Here is a 20,764-nt window from a genome sequence, read left to right as displayed (position 1 = left end):
TTTATTGAGTTTGTGCGCTAACCTGAGTCCTGAAAATACGGCTTGTTTTGGACTACTGACTAGGATTACACTTACAGCACAACTATAAAGTTACCTCTATATTTTCGATCCTTTCCAGTGTTACTGATGAAGAAAACATTTTTTTTTTAATAATCCAAACCCCACCAGATATAGTTGTAGTTATGAACCATGTTCTGATCAGATCTGATCGTATTTGCCGATTCTTTCTTTAAACGTTTTAAGAATACTAAGTTTAAGTTTCTTAAAATGTAAGCATAAGATCGGCTTTCATATTATAAATTAAAAATTGTGATCTTTCTCTCAGTCAAAAAAAAATCAAGACTATTAAATTTGATCAAATAAATTTTCGGTCAGCACCTCCCCCTTTTAGATATAAATTAAAGAAGACCGGTTTCACGTTAACGAGCGTCCGGGCGTGAGACAACTGAGTTGTTTCTTATATCATTCAAAATCATTATCCAGGAAAGTGCTTTCATTCTAGTCGGAATAATGTTTATAATCATATTTTCCAGTAATGGTATATTTAAAAACTTATTTAACTATATTGATGTTCAGCAGGTATTTATTAATGTATTTATTAATTTTTTGTTGTGGGCGACAAATCGTCTGTAGGAGACGCGACCCCGGAGTATCAATTTTGTACATGGATCTCATATGTAACACATGGATGTGGCCGCAGCGCCCGGCCCCCCAGCTTGTCCTAGCTGCAGCGCTAGGCTCTCTAGCCGCGACTCTCGGCACCCTATCCTTTCCTAGCCGTAGCGCTCGACTCCCTAGCCTGTCTTAGCCGCAGCGCTCGGCCCAGAAACTGTCTTAACCTAACTCTAAAATAATCAAATATAAATAATAATAATTAATTAGATATAAAAAATGGTTATATAGAAAATTGGTATGAGGGGGGGGGGGGTCTAAAAATCGTTCTCTAGTCAGACAGACCCAATTGTCCAAATCATTAAGAAGTATCACATTACCCAGGCGTTATATAACCCTGGACGATTTACAATGTCACGCCGTTGTAAGAAAATTTTAAGTACCAAAGTAAACTTTCTTCTTCAAATTCAATTGTGTTAACTTCATGGAAGGATCAGTTTCAGGTTTGTTAGATTAAAGTAACAATAACATTATTTGTGGAGATAGCTTTCTATTTTATCATGTAATATATCTTGATAGATTGTGTTTTCAGACCTTCCAAGCCAAATATGTCCGATTTCGCTTCAATGAAAATTGCTGATCTCAAGAAGGAATTGAAGAAATCTGTAAGTTTATATGTATCTTTTAGTAAACATTAATTATAAACGTTATTATTTTAATCTTAAATGTAAAACTTTTTTTGGAATAACACCCCCCTGTGTTCTAACTAAACCAAAAGTAATTCCTAACGTAAAGGGATAAAACTATATTGAGAAGCATCAATAAAGTAACCTTAAATAAATCATTGTACCATGGTGAATAAATTATTGTACCATGGTGAATAAATAAAATATGGAATTAAGATAACGTGTTTGTAGCGATAAATATATCTATTTGGAAATATAGTCACTTGTTAGTTGTGCAGAATTTTTGTGTTTAAACACAAAAATTAAGAAATTAGTTTGAAAATTTTCTTAACATCAGCTTTTAGTCTTAATTGTAATGTTTTTCTAAATCTTTAAGTTTTATTTTATTTGAGGGGTTACCTACGACTGGTAACAAGCAGGAGTTGATTGAAAGACTACAGGCTGCAGAAGGAACCTCTCTGTTGGATGAGAATGATGATGATCTGGATCAGGTTTGAACCCCCTTCCCCTACCCCTTAAAAGGATTGCTCACGCTTTTGAAAATACTATCGAAACTACTAATTTGTCTTAGCTGTCCCAGTGTCCCTGAGACCATAATGTTCCAAGAAATCTATAAAGTTCGCAAAATTAACAATTGAATCGTTTTTAAGAATATTTAGCATTCTGACCCTCGAAACATCTTGGTCTACTAAATATCTTTAGCGTTGAAAATATTATACAGAAAATTTGGAGAGTTACATTTGATGCTATGAAAACTATTTTGTTTTCAAAAATTTCATAAATTTTTTTATTTCAGGAAGATGAAGAAATGACAGAGGAAGCTATTAAAGAAGCTGAGAAAGAATTACAGGTTCAAGGAGAAACTAGTCTTTCGGAGGAAACTACCGAAGAAAAAACAGAAGTTTCAGAGGAAAAGATTATCCAAGCCGAACTAATGCTTTTAATGTTTCAGTTTGTTTATAACAGGAATAACCTCATTTTTTATGTCGCCTATTAATATTTCTAGTTTCTCAATAAAAATATGAAGGTCCAAGTCATTTTTCTTTAACAGCTATTTTTTGCGATCGCAAAAGTTTTTCTTATAGTTTCACATTGCTGGTTTTTCTAATAATACTAGCCTCCATTTTATCTGCATGTATGAAACGGATATCCTCGGTTTAGGAGAAGGAAAACAAGATCTCCCCGGAAAAGGTGAAGGTTGTGGCGGAGAAGGAGGAGGACCCGGCGGAGAAGATCAAGGCCAGGGCGGAGAGGTTTGGTGGGTTCCAGTCTGATGAGGCGAAGAAGGCTGCTCGCGCTGCTCGTTTCTCCGATATGATGACGGAGATGAAAGGGAATGAGACGAGTAAAAAGATCGGAGCCGCACCTGCTGTTGATATAGACCTTCTCAAGAAAAGAGCTGAGAGGTGAAATAAAAATAAATAAATAAAATATTCTTGATCCCGATTAACCCAAGGGTGATAAAGATTTATAATTTATCAAGAAAATATTTACCCCTGTCTGGGTGTTTGTCTTTTGTTTGTTTGTTTGCTTTCCCCCTGGGTGATGAAGAAAATATATATTCAATAATCATGGTTTCAAAATGAATAAATCATGATATAAACTAATTATTATCGTCTATACTTGAAGGTTTGGAGCTGCTGTTTCTCCACTAGTAAAAGAAGCTGAGGTGTCTGAAGCTATCAAGAGGAGACAGGATAGGTTCGGAGTAGTGGCCAAAGACGAACCCAAGGTTAGCTTTAAAACCTGTCCCCGCCAGGATCGACTAAAAAAGTATCACAATTATTCTTAATTGTAAATAAGAACTTTAGATCCAATTTGATTTTTTATGCTGATCAAGCAAATTTTAGCTTTTAAAAAGACAAGACAAGACAATAAAAGCTACTGCTTATTTTCCAAATGTTTCAGTTTTTTGCTTTCCTGATTTAAATCTGAAATCTTGTTGGGGTTTTTATCCGCGAGTTTAAGAATTAGTTAGAAATTATATTTTATAAAGCAATTCAACACAATCTACATCTTCTAAGATTTTTTAAAAAAAAACGTAAAATATTTTGTTTTAGCCTAAGAAGATAAATCTGAATGCCGGTGTGAACTCTGTTCTCCTGGATGAGAAGATCAAAGCAAGAGCGGCCAGATTTGCCGCCGTCTGAGCCAATCTCAGCATTTATTCTGTAAAATATATTCATCTTTAACTCTTAATCTGAGATTGTTATGAGCAATCTCACCTGATTCTGTATAATTTTTTCTGTTTTTCTTGTGTTTTGTATCCTGATGTTTAATTGCAGAATAAAATGGCATCAGCTCTAGACTCGTTGACAGCTACATATACAGACTCAGAGGGAGAGGAGGAGAAAGGGTAGGAATCCTGTTCTAACAATTTATCCTTCTGAAGTTAGAATTCCGCCATGATTTTATCCAGTTTAATGCAATTTTGCCAAAAATTAGAATTAGAAAGACCCGGAATTAACTGACAATTAATCAGACTATTTAAAATATATATCTCTGGTTATTTAAATGCTCATAAAAGACACCCCACACAATTAAAATGGCAGGACTAGGGCTATTTTGTGAAATCGTTTCATTAATCATATTTGTAAAATTAGATTGTAAAGTCGTCTGATTATTTGTAAATTAATTCTGGGTCTTTCTGTTTATGACTGTATAATTTATATGCAAAGTTCAGAGAGAGGCTAGAGCTTTATGTTAAATCAAAATATTGCATATTTTACATTTCTAGATCTGAAGAGGATGAACAGCTTGAATTAGCTCCAGGATTAGCGGAGAGGTAGAATTTTTCGTAAATTTCGATTTAATGTAAGAAATATTTTTTAAATTATCATTTGAACGAATAGAAAATGTTAATTCTATTACTATCTTTGGAACCGCGCTTGGTCTTAAATTACGATTTTCTCTTATTTTCCCCTATTTTACCCACTCAACTTAAAATCTCGTAACCAAACCGGTCAAGGTGTTCATTAAAAATGATCTTACATACAAACAAACGGAGATTACTACTTTATATATATGTATCGATTTTCCAAAGTTTCTAGAACACAGTTGTCTAAAAAAACACTAACACATCTACTCCAAATCTTACCAACTCTCGCAACGATAGCAAAATGAAACTTCATTTAAACTATTTTGTTATTTAAAATTTAATTCTTAATTTGTAAACTGTATTTACGTTTTTAAAGTTTTATTTCCCAAGGTTTGGTGCAGATTTGCACCAACATTTAAGATTTTGGAACAGAAAAGAAAAAACATTTGATAATCGGAAGAAAAAACATTTGCCAATCATAAGAAAAAACATTTGCCAATCATAAGAAAAAACATTTGCCAATCATAAGATAAAACATTTGCCAATCAGAAGAAGAAACATTTGACAATCAGAAGATAAAACATTTGACAATCAGAAGATAAAACATTTGCCAATCAGAAGAAGAAACATTTGACAATCAGAAGATAAAACATTTGACAATCAGAAGATAAAACATTTGACAATCAGAAGATAAAACATTTGCCGATCATAAAGAAAAATTGTCAATCGTAAGAAAAACATTTGCCGATCAGAAGAAAAATTGTCAATCGTAAGAAAAAACATTTGACAATCGGAATAAAATACATTTGCCGATCATAAGAAGAAATATTTGCCGATCATAAGAAAAAAAAATGCCAATCGGAAGAAAAAACATTTAACAATCAGAAGAAAAAACATTTGACAATCCTAAGAAAAAATCTTTTCTAATCATAAGTAAAAATCATTTTCTACAAAAAAAGAAAATTTGCTAATTTTTTTTCAGTGTACCAGAAAATATTTTTGCTTATTATTTAAAATTTTTGAAGCTAACAGCCCTGTAAACAAATTTAGTTTTGTGTAAAATAGCACTAATCCAGGGTTGTTTTTTACTCATCATGTTCAGGTTGAAGGTAGAGGGTGGGATGGGTACTCCTGGGAGTGGAAACTCTGGAAGATCAACTCCAAAGAAACATTCTCTTGTCTCCTACCAAGATCCTGATGCAGGACTTTCTGATGAAGACAGAAAATCAGGTCATTCCCCATTAGAGTGGGGTCTGTTGCAAACTAGCAAACTCAATGTTGACCCTATTTCAATTCCGTTTTCTGTAAGAGACAAACAACAGTTCATAAAAAAGTATTGGCTACCTCTTGTTGTGTATCTCAATAGAACCAACATAAATGAAAGAGTTCGCCAGATCTTTCCTGTATCTCCTGAAACGGTTAAAATGTGAAGATTTTGCCAGGATGCTAAATAAAGATTTTAGCCAGACTTTTATTGTTCAAGGAAGGAAAGAATTTATTGTTTATTGTTGGGTGTTTAAGTATTAAAACAAAAAGGTTAAAAAAGCTTAAATACAGGCTGGAGTCTCGTCTTTAACTTTTCCAAAGAGCTTTTAAATTCTATCCCCCATTTTTAACTCTACATAAAAGTCTGTAACCATAACTATAAATCTATAATTATGGCATGTTTCTACCTGATAGTTTGTTCACACTGTTCGTTTCCACTTTTAACAGAAGCTAGCTCATGTGTCGCCTCAACCCAGCACAATCCACTGAAATAATAACTAATTATACTTGCTTATTTTTCTTGAGAGATAGAAACTTTTGTTTAAAGTATCTTTAGTCTTGAACTCTTGATCTCGATATCCAATGTGGGCACTTTAAATGGCTTGATCCCTTCATTTGTTATCCCAGCAGGGTATGACCACCAAGGGATATCCAGGAGGAATTCAATAATTAGCAAGTCTAAGATGAAGATCAATATGCTTGATCACATTTTAAAGTTCTGACTTGAGAGCAAGCTTATCGAAGGCAGAGGTGTGATTCTGCTTTGAAAAAGAAAAGAATACCTGAAACATCCTGGAATGAATTGAAAGGAAATTGCTCGTGAATATGCCTTCTCATCGATCAGGAATATAATGATGCCGTTACTTTGTAGAATCACTAAGTAGTTCCCTAAACATTTATTGTCCTTGAGTCTAAAAAACATTATTTTGATGACCATTGTCAATTTTTTTCACATCATTTTAAGTTTTATATAAATTTTTAGCATTTCAGATTGGTTTTTGCAAATCACTTCGCATAAATTAAACAAAAAACTATCCAAACTATGGATTTGAAAAATTTCCTCTTTAAAATGACACAGGATAAACTAAATTACATTCTCAACTCCATGGTATTGACAATAATTATCTTTTGTCAAATAGATTTTTTTGTTTGAAAACTCGGGGTAGCCATGGGAATGTTCTTAGCTTCGTTTTGATTGGAGTGCGGGAGTGACTATGAATACCTTGGGCAAAGCTGGGTTCCCAAAATCCCAAATTAAGATCAACGACTTTCTGCAGAGAAGCAATCTGTATGAACTACCTGCAACCACTATATTTCTAGGATTCCTTAGCGTGTAATCAGGACAGGTTAACCAGGATTTGAACACGAATGTATTAGCATCGTAGATACCAATCCTATTTCTTTTAGGTTCGGAGATAAAAAGTAAGGATCTCGTGGAATCAAAGGCAAAGAAGGCAGGATGTTCCAAGCAGCAGATTGTCCTAATAAAAGTGAAATAACCATTATTGAGGATACTTTGTCATTTTCTGAATCAAACGTTCCCTTGTCTATTTCCTATAATTAGGATTGAGATTTTGGGTAGGTTAGATTTCTGGTCAATGCACTGAGGCCTTGCAAATTTTACAATTTGGAAAGAATATTAATTTTATTATGTAACTTTGTCATAAACATTCATTTCATTGAAATACTTAATGAACACCTACCTAGTACATGACCTAGCTAGTTCCCTAACAGGATAACATTCCATCTCCTTCAGGTTACCAGATCCAAATCTAAAATACAAGGCTGAAGTGTGTGACTGTTATATTCAAGGATGCATTGCCCCTCAGCAGAAAATTTAACATTTCCTCCGTCCCCTTCTTGTATTCTTCTTTAACTAAATGTTATATCCCCTGCCCTGATATAAAACCTCTTCTTTTGTATCTTCCCCTCCCTCCCCCCCCTCTCTATATGATGGCGGTCTGGGCTCATGACAAAGTTAAATCCAGTAATCAAAAAGGAAAAACATCTTTATAACATTTTGATTTCTTCGTATGTCATGCACTCTTGTTCTAAACGTTTTGAATAGTAAATGTAAAATCAAAGTTCGAAATCAAATCAAATAGATATCGTAGTAGATCTACCTAACATATCCCAAAAAATCGACTAGTAAAAAAGGTTTTTAGAATCCTTAGTTCTTTGTTTGTTGTGTTAACAGGTATGTTTATTTTAAGAGAATCAAGTTTGTAGCAAGTGATTAGATACTTTTTTTGCGTTGAAAGTATAATTAAAAATTATAAATGTAGGTGGACTCCTTTTTTTTAGGGTCAAATTGAAACTTACGTGTAATAAACTTGGCAGTTCAATTTTCATTATAGTTGTAAACTTTTCTAAAGAAAAAAAATAAGAGAAAATGAAAACATTTTTTGATGAAATACATTTTAGGAGAAGATTGAAAAAATGTGGAAGAGAAAAATTGAAGAGAAAACAGATTTAAATTTTATGATTCAAAATAAGAAAGCTTTTAGAAATCCGAGCATTTACGAGAAACTTATTCTTCATCTCAACATTGACGAATTAGGTAATAAACCCATTTTTTCCTTGTCCAGGTCCTCTTAATTATCCCAAATATAAATATAAGTGGATTTATACCATTTTTTATTTTCTTAATTCATTTGCATACAGTCACCCATATGGAACTCTGGAATAGGAAGACGACATGTGTATTTCATGTTGATATAAAGCATAGTTTAACCAGCAGGTTGAGATTCACCTTATTACGTAAAATTGGTCTGGGTACGCAGAATAATTACTGTGTTTCATGTTAATTGAACTTAAATTTAACAATTATCTTTCTGTTAAAAAAGGGGGTTATGAAGAATAGAATCCTAAACATTTGACGACTGGGTTAGTTTAACTTTTCAGAGTATTAGGAACCCAACTTAAAACTGTTTTATTATTTGGTTTGGAATATGATATACATTATACATAATTAATACTAGATAGGAACCCAGCTTTGTCTGGAATTAATATTTTTACAAACGTCGATCTACTCAAGTTAGAATTCTTGAACCAAGCTAAGAACATTCCCATCGTTCTACCAAGTTTCAAAATTTGAAGCAAAACGGTCTAGGGGTTCAAGAGTTATGATCGGACATCTAAACAAAGATTACTACTTGATATATAAGATGTAAACGATGTTTTAGGCACAAACTTCCCTCCTGAGTTATATGACGGTCATCTGTTTGGAAAAGAATCCTACTACGACGAACTGTCTAAGAGTCAGAGAGCTGAAATGGACAAGAGAGAAAAGGTGATAATTAATTTAATCAATCAAGAAGAACGTTCTTATTTGTTACGGTCAGTACTTCCGTAAAATTCGTCGTTTTTATTTTTTTGTGAAAAGAGAAGAGATAACCCGAGGATGGCAGATTAAACTTAATTTAAGGTTTATTTAAGACCTCACCTAATCGATTATACCGTCTCGGTGTTTATTGGATCCAAACAATCGATATGGTCTAACAAAAGGTTTTGCCCATGCTTTAGAGTTTTGTAGGTGTCAATGCATGTACAATAGTATCAGTATGTGCTCCTTTAAATGCCCTTACTCTGTGGAAAATATCGCCCAATTGAAGCATTTAGCGGAGTGCAAGTATAATAGCATTAGTCCCACCGGTTTCTCCCTTAGCTAAAAACCTGTCTTTTGGCAAGTTTAAGAGCATAAAATTATGACTTAATCAATTAAATCAATCGATCGACAATGTCGATTAATTTAAAATCAGGAAATTCACAACAACAACAAAAACATTTTTTTGTTTTAATATTTTCTAGAAAACTAAATGACTGTTTGTCTAGGCTGCCGAAGCGAAGAAGAAAATGGGAGATGCCAAAATAAAAGATGCTTTGAATACACTACAGCAGAGAAAATCTAAATGGGATCAAGCTTCGGTAAACAATAATCTTCAAATTGTAAAATTTTTATTTGTTAAATTTTACTACCAGTCCAACAAGGATACGAGAAATATCTTTGCCGAAAAAATATAATTGTTTTTAGGAAAAAAATAATAGGTTTACTTTTATAATAAATTTTTTTAACAAAATAATGATAGGTACAGTGGGACCCATACAATAAGAAGACGACTGTAAGACTCGAGTTCTGTTTCTAGATAGTTTAATGAACATGAAGCACAACAATTGTGCAGTAAATTTAGACCAATTTCATTTGAAAATAAGATTTTAAAGTTACTGGTAAATCTCGTTGCTTGTGTAACCACATCAAATACCCAACAGGTTGCCTAAATAATTTAAATTATAATTTTGTTAACAACAATTGAGTATCAGACCCATTTTCAGTGATTCTAAATTTTGACCTCCAGAAGTCATTGATATTTGGAGGTCAATGACATTTGGAACACCCAGACTTTAATAAAGGATTCCAATACTGGATTGAGAACACCAAAACAAAACGATAATTTGATACCTTTTCTTGGTTTTCGATTTTGCCCTCCTGTGGTCAAATCTATATTAAGGTCAACGACCTTCAGGATCATTTTAAGGTCAAATAGGGGCTTGGAATGAAATCAGAACAGTAAAAAAAACCTACGATTTGATTCCTAACATGCCCCATTTTAATTGATTCTAAATTTTAAAGAAAAGTATAATTTGACCTCCGGAGGTCATTAATATTTGAACACTCGGACTGAAAAAGGGATTCCAATACTGGATTCAGAACACCAAGAAACCTAGCTATGATTTGATTGATACCTCACATGATAAATTAGGTTGCATTTTTTTCTTATCACTGCTTGAGGGGGTATTCTTAAAAATATACTCTCCTGTATTGATATAATTCTAAGTCTAATATTGTTTTGTGTTTCAGAGTGGACCTGGAGTAGGAGTAAACCCTGCCCTAGCTAAAGTTATCCCAGCCTTCGGAAGTTTAAAGAAGAAATAGATCTGTTCGAAGATGAATCTGGGTTATCTAAATATCTCTGTTATGAGTCAACATGTTGAAAATATCCTTCTTTCCTAAATTTTAAATCAATCTAATTGAACAGATCTAACAGCTATCTAATTTATAATCTTTTTAAACTGTACTTAAGTCCGGATTAGTATAATCTTAAACTTCAAGTTCAGGTTTCTTTTTAAATCTGTACTTAAGGTCGGATTAGTAATTATCTTAAACTATATGTTCGGTTTTTTGTTTTTATTATTGATGAAAAATATTTTTAGACTCTGAACAGTTTGCTAAATCAAAATATTTTGTCCACCCTCTTCACTAAAATCTCAGAATTGTATCCTAGACTCCATCCTGTTTCAGAGAGAATGGCCGAGGAGGGAGATTCCAGTTTCACGAGAGAAATACCAGACGATATTTGTCGCGATTTTATGCGAAATGTTTGCAATCGAGGCCAGAAATGCATATTTAAACACCCAGAAAGGAAATAAATCAAAACTTAAAATATTAATAAACTTAAACAAAATTTATCAAAATTAACATATTATTGATGGGTTGTCTTTCAATGATGGAGGTAATTATGTATGCCGAATTGCGTGTTCTAATACAAGAAAGCTTTTTGTTAAAACAAAACCTCGAATCTTTTTTTTTTCTCTTATTTAATCCTTTTTTATATATGATTACTCCTAAAATTCACCTCTGAAATTATGTACGTGCTAAAAATGACAACGTTGAATCTATTATTTCAAACGAGAAAATGTTCCTCCTGTAGATCCTAAAAATAGAAAATGTTCCTCCTGTAGATGCTAAAAATAGAAAATGTTCCTCCTGTAGATGCTAAAAATAAAGTGAAATAAGTTTTGTTAATGTTGTCCAGTGGTCCTGAACAAGCAAAGGCTGAACCTTCAGGATTACAAGATAAGGTTAGTTTGAAATCAAGAAATAAAAAACAATCCGAGTTACGTTATGTTTACATATTATATTGACGTATTTGGACAACTCGGGACACCGGTAGACGTTCAAGGAGGCGCGAAGAAATAAACGATTATCAAGCAATCGATGTTTATTACATTTTTTTCATGCAAGATAAAAAAAATTTCAACATTTTTTCCCCTTAATAGATTTTGTTACTTTTTGTTTATATTTCCCACGGGTAAAAGTACTTAAGAATCCCAGGGCCCCTGAACCCTCTCTTCCCTAGGCTAGGGGGATCCCAGGGCCCCTGAACCCTCTCTTCCCTAGGGGGATCCCAGGGCCCCTCCAAAGCACCCCTATAGTTTGAAACAGTCCCATCAACTCATTTTTTTTAATTTCACACTAATTCTTCTCTTCTTGTCTTTTTTTTTCGATCTTCCCAAATCCCAATATTGTCTCCTAAATTTTGTTTGTTTATAGTAAAAACTGGTTCTAGAGTTTTCCTTATGCGTCAGAGTATTTTGTAAACGTTCATGCATTGTACACTGTTCACTTACAGTGTACAATATACGTGCTTACACTGCACTACACGTTCTTAAACTGTGCATTGTACGTAAAATATCAAATTATAAAGGTTTTATTTTTTTATAACAAGGAAAGATTGTAAAACAATTGAAGAAAATTACTTGATTCAAATTTGTCTGAAATCTTAAAAATAAAAATAAAAAAATCTCAACTTTATTAAATGAATAAACATCACCTGGAGTATAAGATATTAGTGCTTAGGATCCAATTCATTTTGATTCCCTGAAAAAATGGATCCGGATCCAGTCCTGAACATTTCTTCATTTCTGTTTGAGCAAATGAAAAATGTTCAAAAATATCTTTGAAACTTAATGAGCCCTTCAGAGATTGGAAAGTAATTATTATTCGTTTAATCGCTAACAATTTAAATTTGTGTTTTGAAAGTAAAATTTATCTTTTTTAGAAGACTTTGATTGATATTATGCCTCTTGGCATCTGATCGTGAATCCGCATATTTTTGTAGGATACGGTTCCATAGAGTTAAAATATGTTGCGGATCCAATGCAAGATTTACTCCAACTTCTAATTAGAAATAATATTGTTTTTCCCTTTAATCTAAGTTTGTTTTTAATCTTCATGACAGAAACAATCTCAAGCACTGACGAGGGTGAACCCAGACCGAAATATATTTTGAATAAAATGCGGACCTAACATCTACTTTATTTACTCTATAGAGGTTTGGTCCATCACCATCACCAAATTTAAATCTAATTTATATATTGTATGTAAAGGTGATGTTCTGCCACGACTTCCAGAACAATCGTTGCGCCAGATCTAATTGCAAGTTTATCCACTGTAGTAAAGATTCAGAAGCTGAATATCTAGCTTCAGGACAGTCACACACTAACCGTAAGTATCTATTAATTATAATTAACTATAACGCAATTATTAAATTAAATAAATAGCTATAACAACGATTCACGATACTTACATTTAAACTTTGATCTGAGAATCGATACTTCAGATAGTTTTTAAAGAAAACCCAACCCTACTCTCTCTCTCTCAATTTCTCAATATATTTCGCCGGCATCATCAGGAGTTCGTCCCGTAACATTACAAATTTAAGCCAAAAAAATTAATTTTAGACAAAGAATATATAAAATATTAAAGCAAAAACAAGAAAAATTGTAACTTTACAACCAGGAATTTTTCAAGGGCAAAATGTCAGAACAAATAAAACTTGAACAGACAAGTTAAAAAAATTTTTAAAAACATAGCTCACTCATTTGAAGAATATTGAATCACTGAAGTCATGAAACGATAGCATAAATTTTATTCTAGAAACGATAGCTAAGAACTTTTTGTTTTGTTTTCCCCACAATGCCCAATATATCATTACAATATTACGTTTATATTAATGTGTGGAATTTGCAAAATCCTGGGACTTAAATGAATAGTGTCAGAAGTTGTTAAACCACTTCTGTTTTGCACCAGTTTAAGTGTTTAACTTTAAACATGTATATTGTCACACGGTTCAACGACTACCCGCCACTCTTTATATTTGGTCTCTTGTGTTATAAATAGTTTTTGCAGGCTACCTTCCGCCATTAGTGAGAGATCAAATAATAACCAAAGGTGTGGCGGCAGATTTACCGGCGGTGAGCGGCGGAATACCGGTCTGCAAGGACTATCTTAAAGGCAACTGTCGACGCAAATCCCGGTGTAAATTCCGCCATCTGAACTCTAGAGAATATGATATGGAGATGGCGTCATCTTTCCCTCCCGCACAGAACCTTCTCCAAACATTCTTCGAGGAGGCAGATATGGGAGACCGGCGGGGTCCGATGAAACGGAGAATGATGGAGACGGGCGGGGGATTTGAAATCGGGCCTCCGCCACAAGCATTTATGATGTTAGAGGTAGGTTGTCACTGTCCCCTCACTGTTCAGTGTTCATTTAAAATGATATTCGGGGGATGGAGATTGCAGATATACAATACAGAAATTGATTTTATTTTTTAATTTGCCCTGATTTTTTTAAAGAAAAAAACAATTAGTACGATAAACTTATATTTCAAAAGAGAAGAAAATATTTTCCTGAAGGGTATAAATCCACGCAGAAGACTTACAACTTACAAACTATTCTTACGATTTGCCTAACATTTTGATTGGGGAACACGGTAGACTCACAGAAATGTTACTAGCTTGGTGAGAGAATTCTAAATTGAGGTGCTGGGTTATCTAATTGTCAGTGAACTTATAAGCTTTTTTTACTTTGTTTACTCGTCAGAGATTATTTTTGATGATTGTTGTATTAAAATAAAAACCCGTGTTTTTGTCTGCAGGAGGAGAATTGCCAGTTAAAAGGACGAATATGTGAACTAGAAAAGAAAGTATCTGATCTTCTTGCAACAAACGAGTTCCTGCTCGACCAGAACGCCCAGCTGAGGATGGGTGGAGGAGGTCAGCCTCCAGGTCCTCGGCCTCCGATTATGTACGGGAGACCGATGTAATGCCTCCAGTATTCTCCTGTTTTCTGTTTGTTGAAAGTTCTCATGAAATATTCTCCTCCGATACAGGAGTTTATGTATATATGTCAATAAAGAACAGATCAACACAAATAATTGTTTTTAAATTTGATTGAAGTTCAACTCTTTTTTTACAAAAAGTACAAATGTGTTTTAAAAATTCCTTCATGAAGCTTCAAGCTTTTATAGTTTTTAAAAGATTTAAATCCGTTAAAAGTCTTTAATCCGGATTTAAGCCTAGTTTTTTTTATGAATACACATTTGTAAATGATCTTATCCTGAATGTATTTTGTTAAACTAAAATTTCAGATGAATTAAACAAAATGGCGCCGAAACCCTCCGTTTCCGGTGTATCGCCACGTGAGGGAACTCCTGGAACTAAGATAACGATACGAGGAGAGAATCTGGGAATCTCGCCGCAGGATTTGATTGGAGTTTTCATCAACGGAGCAGACTGTTTACTCATCTCGGATTGGAAGAGCCCAAGTAAAATTGTTGCTCTTGCACCCGCCAGGTGAAGACTTTTTGGGGAATTTTTTATGAAAACAAAACAAAAAAATTTGTCCCGTTATAATGTTTTGACCAAATAATAAGCAACGTAGCGATACAAAGTTAGACATGTTAGATCAACCATTTATTTAATTGATTGGTTGATTAAGATTTGGTGATTGATTGATTGATGTTATTTGTATAGTGAAGGACGAGGAGATATTATTATAGCAACAAGATCAGGAGGAGTCGGAACATCTTCTGTACAATTCAGGATATTCAAGGTTAATATACTTTTCAGTTTAAGGGGTATATAATATTTATATTGCAATAATTAACACTGNGTGGATTTTTAATATTACCGTCACAGATTTTTTATTATTTTCTCGAAATCTGCAAAAAAAAAATCTTCCATTCCGACCAAACTTTCCTATTATTTTGGGAAAAATAAAATTCAAGAAAAATATTAAATCATTGTTAAAAACTTATTATTAGAATTTAGGTTCTATTGCTAATTTTCATATAGTGGTAGTTTATTATATCCATACAATGAAGGCGATTTTTTTGTTTTGATTGTTAACAAGCTTTTTTCGAATTTGAAGTTACAAGGAATCAAAGAGAAGCTTTTTTAATTGACAGCTTCTTGTGACTTCTATGTTTAGATGTATCCATGCTGTTTAACAGCATGATACAAATCAAAATTGAAATCGAAAGTCGTCTTCATTGTATTGATTTATTCGCCTGCCACTGAAGGAGAATATTGGTCCTATTATTATTTATATTCGTAGGAGAATGTTGGCCCACTGAAGGAGTCAGCAGTCTGGATTGATGAAAAATATAATCCAAGAAGGTTTAACAATTTTTAATAAGTAATCTTATTTTAACTGACTCGCTACTAAAATAATTTTTTATCATTAGATCATCGTCAAATTAATGCAGCTTACAGCTTTAACATTTATTAACAGTTATTTTCTTTATATGAGTTTATCAAGTTTAACAGATATAATTTACAATACAAACTTTAATATTTAATATTTCATATTTTAGCCAGAAATCGTAAAAATTTAAGCTTGCATTGTAACTCATTCTTAAAATATATATCTTAACTTCTTAATTAACACCAAAAATACATTGTTTGAAAGGACACTTTTTAACAGTTATCTTTAAACTTAAAAATTTCTCATCTCCATTTTGTTGTTAAATTAGGAGGAAAGGAGGCGTGGCTGCTGTGGGTGGGGAGGTTGAGGATCCTCTAGGATTGGATGTTGAAGGAGATACAAAGTTCCCAGAAGATCAACTCATGGTTAGTGAAAAACAGTGCTTAGAATTCGGATCCGTTCGATCCGTAAGATTTTGGCTTCCTGGATCCGCCGCAAATAATATGCGAATCCACGGATCCGGGTCCAAGGGGTATAATATCAATCAAAAACTGCAAAAAAAAACTTTTTTATTCCTAAAACCAAAATCTGAACTTTTGAAAATAAGAGAGATTATAAAAATTTCATGGTTCATAAAGTTTTAGGATAAAAACATGCGAAAAAAATAAACAAAAGATTTGAAAATTATTTTTGTTAAAAAATTCAGTAAATCTTAAAGAAATGACCTGGAACCGGATCCGGATTTGGATCTGGATCCATTTTTTCCAGTGCGGATCCAGGAACCGGATACGCATCAAAATTAAATGGATCCTAAGCGCTGGTATAAAACAATTCTGAACACATAATTCATAAAGAATTCTTGAGCCCATTTCCACATAATTCAGGTCTGACAAAATATCTGAAAATTGTTTTGTATTTTTAATTTTCAATTTCAGGAGATGTTTCCCGAAGGTTCTGGAGATATAGCATCTGAAAGGTTTGATCCGGCATATTTCCTGTTGGAGCATCATCAAGCAACTACATTTGATGATCTCAAGGCCGGGACGGAGCATCTCCGGAGAAAGGTTTCAGGACACAATCAGAACCAGCTCTCATTCATCAAGGCGAACACCAACTCTATCATGGATCAAATGGACACCCTGAGATCTATTCGAAAACGTTATGAACTGGATCAACGAGACTACGGTCCAAATCCAACAGTTAAGGTCGAGACAGCAATCGCCAAATGCAAGGAGGAGGCAGACAAAATGTTTTTTGATGTACTGGGGCGGAAGGACAAGGCTGATAAGACTAGAAACGCACTAACTGTCCTGAACAGATTTAAGTTTCTGTTCCATCTGCCGGCCAGTATTCGGACCCACCTCAGCAGAGAGGATTATGACCGAGTGATCGAGGAGTACGAGAGAGCTAAGGCTCTGTACGGGAGCAGCGAAGAGTCCCTCTTCCAAACCTACCTGACCGAGGCGGAGCAAGGAGTTCTGCAGATGAAGGAGGTTCTGTACAGGAAGGTTCGCCAGGAGGTTCTGCCTATAGAGCAGCAGAAGAAATTAATAGGATCCCTGGTTCAGCTAGAGAAAGATGGTGATCCAGCCTGGGAATCTGTTCAGACCAGATACAGGCTCACATTCCAACTCATGGAAAACTGTAAAAATTTGCATCTTGAGAAGGACGGAAACCTACTTCCTCGCTCAACCGGACAGCCGCTGTTCGCTAGTCCGGCGGGGAAGATCCGTGCCATGTTTACTCCTCCCGAGGATCCTGATCGGGTTCCACAGAATATCCTCTTCGTCGAGGATATAACGGAGAGGGTTGGAATTGAGTTTCCGGAGCTGTGGAAACTTGGACAGGCGTACTTTAAACATGAGCTTCACATAGATCCTGATACAGGGAAACAACCAGTGTTCAGAGAAATGATTTTATCTTCCATATCATTCTTCTGTAATCTGATCCGTGCTGCAGCCCTGCCTGTTGTGACTCTACCGAACCGTGAAGATTACGGAGTATGGCGGGAGGCGGATAAAGCAGTCACCTGGTTACCACACTGTCTTCAGCAGGTAAGAGCAGCTTACTCAGTCCTCATCAGTCAAGATCTTCCGTCCCAGGTTCTAGATATTATCAAGAATCTAACTACGGAGTTGAGATTATCTAGTCTAACTAATCTACTAAATGCTGTGGTTGAGGAGACGTATATACTCCATGAGAAAGAGGATTGGTCCCAGGACGTAAGTGATGAATACGGAGCTGTAACTAATCTACCCAAACTCTATCAAGGTTTAGTCCTAGAATCCATAGGACTGATTAAAGAATCAATACTCTGTATAGATAACCGTGAGGATGATATATTGGATCATAACTCATCCAGGACGGGCACAGAGCTCCAGCTTCAGAAGGTTATGTGCGCCTTTGCATTCACCCTGGAGAACGCCGCTACGGAGAACTACTACAGTAACCAATCGGATATACCCCCGGACTCAAAACGTCTACTTCTCTGTTTAAACAACTGTAAGTTTACTAGAACCAGGGTTCTGCCAAAAATACTCAAGAGTTTGAAAGACATTGATCAACTGACCCTAGAAAAGATCTCTAAAGAAGCGCGAGGGATGTACGAAGTTTTAGATCAGAAACTGTTTGATGCGTACATTGAACTAAAGTGCGAACCTATTATAGCAATTATTGAACCCAACATGTATATGGGAAAGTTCGACTGGGCAAAGTGCGTGAGACCGGCTGGTGCACGTAATTACGTCAAAGAAGTTCTTCACAATGCTGTGTGCGTGCACGCTGAGGTGTCTCGGATGGGTAAAGAGTTTGTTAGGCGCGTAATGGATAAACTAGTTGAAGCTGTGTGCGAGGAATTGAACAGATTGTTCTGCTGTATCCAGAGGATGAACAGCAATGGATGTGTTCAGGCCTGGATAGATATTCGTTGTATTGAACTCAGTCTTAAACCTTTCATGGGTCAGACCAGTCAAACCTTTCTCCGGGAAGCAGTTCGACCTCTGCTGGAACTAGAGAAGGAGAAGGACATAACACTTGTTCAGGTTAGTTCTATTACTCTTGTATGTAGATTGATATTTTCCAGGATAAATCAAGTTTTTTAATTTTGCCAGCGTCGCTTCTTATACACTCGAAAATTATTCAATAGTTTTTGCAGGGATAACAAATTCTGCGACCGTACATTTTTCTGAATATTTTAAACGAGATCAAAATGTAAAGGGGACTCTCAGGGTTATGTCCTAGTCCGGGCTGAAAAACCAGGACAAGGAAGAAACTCCAAGCCAAAAGATGGTGTTGGTTAATTGCACTCTTTTTGCACCCCTGCACAGCAAAGAGTCCAAGGGGGTTATAAATTCAGTATTTTTTTAAGACNGGGGGTCTATGGACATGTTTGTGGAGAGATAAGGATAAATTAATTACAAAAGAAACAAGAAAGATGACAATCATTTGTGTTTTATTAAGTTATTATTATTAATTTCATTGTTTGGGAAAGTGGCGCGTGGCTCTGCGAATTCCAACTTTGTAAACCCTCATTTTGGGTTAGACAATAATGAAAACTTCATAAAGGAATTGATTAAAATCCTAAACCCCGACTTTACTCATTCGGTTCATAAATCTTTAATCCAGGTTTTTCTAAGTCTAAAGAATGTATTCTGGTTGAATAAAGAACCTGAATTCTCTGCTCGGTTTCTCGTGATTTATTATACTATGGTAATACAGTTCACAGTTCAAAACTTCGGAGATTTAGACGCGCGGACACCGGGCACTAGGTGGCGCGCATTACCGTTTTTCTGGGTCAATCCATTTTAGCGCTTACCAGTTTAGAACCTAGTTTAGCATTTTAAGATACATTTTTATTTTACAGTTAATCCACTAAAATCTTCTTAGAAGGTGCTGATTCATTTAGTGTACCCGGTACCGTCCCGGTTTGCCTTATTTAGTCCGTATGTGTACTGTACTGCTTACTCTAGCTGCTAAATAGTCGGTACTGTATTGAAATGAACCGGAGTTTACAGTTAATCCGGATGATTTTATGGCTTTTAAATGATAAATTGTTTTCAGGATTGTTTAGAGGACTTCAAAACTACGATGAGAAGACATATTCAATGTTTCCAAAGCAGTGTTTAGAGCAGATCTGAGAACCAGGATGTTCTTTAGATCAGATCTTAGTTCCAGAATGTTCCTTAGATCAGATCTTAGTACCAAATTGTTCCTTAGATCAGATCTTAGTTCCAGAATGTTCTTTAGATCAGATCTTAGTTCCAGAATGTTCCTTGATCAGATCTTAGTACCAAATTGTTGTTTAGATCAGATACTAGTACCAGAACATATTTTAGATTAGATATTAGTATTTTAACGTTCTTTTATCAGATCTTGGTACAGAATATTGTTAATATCAGACAGATATAAACATTATCAGATCATAGTACGCGTAGGGGGGGGGGCGGCCCACCCCATCGTACGCCCCTGCTTAGATTTGAACTTAACTTTCTTCATAAATCATTTAACTACTTAATTGTGATAGTTATTAAATTTTATTTTAATAATTCAAAGTATAATATATCTGAAATTATAATTAATCTTATAAAGTTTTTTATATGTCTAAATGATTTTATTGGATATTATGTATTTAGTACTTCAAAAATAAATTTTAAAAAATTATGACTTGTTAGTTTGCTTTTGCGACTTTTCTTGCTCTCTTGTATTTTTTAACATTTGCTTTTGTTACTGAACATTAAACCATAATTCTAAGCTTGAAGTAAAAGCAAATTTTCAAAGCTAAAATTCTACTCTACTTAATACTGTTTACTATTTTTTCCTGAAGAAACTATAATTTAACGTAGAAGATACTTAGATTATACACAAATTTTGGCGGGAAAAGATTGAGTTTGGCGGGTTCTAATTCATTCAACAGCTTCTGCTATTAGAGAAATTGTAAAGAACGATACGCAGACCAAGAATGTAATGTAAGGAAAGTTAATTGCAGTTGCGTAAACTCTGCGTACTTATTGAAACCAATGTTTCTCTAGTATCCGAGGAGCTTAAAAGCATTGAATTTTGATAATTCACATAATAGTTTCCACACAATATTTCATTGATTATTTATGTGAAAGA

General features: G+C 34.5%; 5 protein-coding genes across 5 annotated transcripts; 4 read left to right on the top strand and 1 right to left on the bottom strand.

The window, feature by feature from the left end:
* The first annotated feature begins 1,174 nt into the window (after nt 1-1,174).
* Nucleotides 1,175-3,585, top strand: LOC111699751 (SAP domain-containing ribonucleoprotein). The gene is made up of 6 exons (XM_023470488.1): nt 1,175-1,277; nt 1,691-1,789; nt 2,095-2,208; nt 2,460-2,704; nt 2,928-3,030; nt 3,359-3,585. Exons 1-6 carry the CDS (start codon nt 1,221-1,223, stop codon nt 3,446-3,448), a joined length of 708 nt encoding a protein of 235 aa, XP_023326256.1. The 5' UTR covers nt 1,175-1,220; the 3' UTR covers nt 3,449-3,585.
* Nucleotides 3,586-5,441: 1,856 nt separating this feature from the next.
* LOC111699762 (uncharacterized) lies at nt 5,442-7,180 on the bottom strand. The gene is made up of 5 exons (XM_023470496.1): nt 7,086-7,180; nt 6,682-6,863; nt 6,165-6,270; nt 5,790-5,867; nt 5,442-5,526 (listed from the first exon to the last, which is right to left on the bottom strand). Exons 1-5 carry the CDS (start codon nt 7,127-7,129, stop codon nt 5,457-5,459), a joined length of 480 nt encoding a protein of 159 aa, XP_023326264.1. The 5' UTR covers nt 7,130-7,180; the 3' UTR covers nt 5,442-5,456.
* A 601-nt stretch (nt 7,181-7,781) lies between these two features.
* On the top strand, nt 7,782-14,595 carry LOC111699741 (zinc finger CCCH domain-containing protein 10). The gene is made up of 8 exons (XM_023470478.1): nt 7,782-7,942; nt 8,568-8,674; nt 9,217-9,309; nt 10,241-10,802; nt 11,196-11,241; nt 12,550-12,667; nt 13,352-13,677; nt 14,103-14,595. The coding sequence occupies exons 4-8, from the start codon at nt 10,687-10,689 to the stop codon at nt 14,268-14,270; spliced, it is 774 nt and encodes a 257-aa protein (XP_023326246.1). The 5' UTR covers nt 7,782-7,942; nt 8,568-8,674; nt 9,217-9,309; nt 10,241-10,686; the 3' UTR covers nt 14,271-14,595.
* Nucleotides 7,822-10,315, top strand: LOC111699892 (SAP30-binding protein). The gene is made up of 4 exons (XM_023470654.1): nt 7,822-7,942; nt 8,568-8,674; nt 9,217-9,309; nt 10,241-10,315. The coding sequence occupies exons 1-4, from the start codon at nt 7,822-7,824 to the stop codon at nt 10,313-10,315; spliced, it is 396 nt and encodes a 131-aa protein (XP_023326422.1).
* Nucleotides 14,583-20,311, top strand: LOC111699731 (exocyst complex component 2). The gene is made up of 6 exons (XM_023470466.1): nt 14,583-14,799; nt 14,980-15,058; nt 15,563-15,624; nt 15,981-16,077; nt 16,588-18,693; nt 19,712-20,311. The coding sequence occupies exons 1-6, from the start codon at nt 14,609-14,611 to the stop codon at nt 19,775-19,777; spliced, it is 2,601 nt and encodes an 866-aa protein (XP_023326234.1). The 5' UTR covers nt 14,583-14,608; the 3' UTR covers nt 19,778-20,311.
* The last annotated feature ends 453 nt before the right edge of the window (nt 20,312-20,764 follow it).

This window comes from Eurytemora carolleeae, unplaced genomic scaffold (assembly GCF_000591075.1).
Source record: "Eurytemora carolleeae unplaced genomic scaffold, Eaff_2.0 scaffold47, whole genome shotgun sequence".
Taxonomy (NCBI): Eukaryota; Metazoa; Arthropoda; class Copepoda; order Calanoida; family Temoridae; genus Eurytemora; species Eurytemora carolleeae.
Note: the sequence above shows the minus strand (reverse complement) of the source record. Positions and strands in the feature narration are given on the sequence as shown.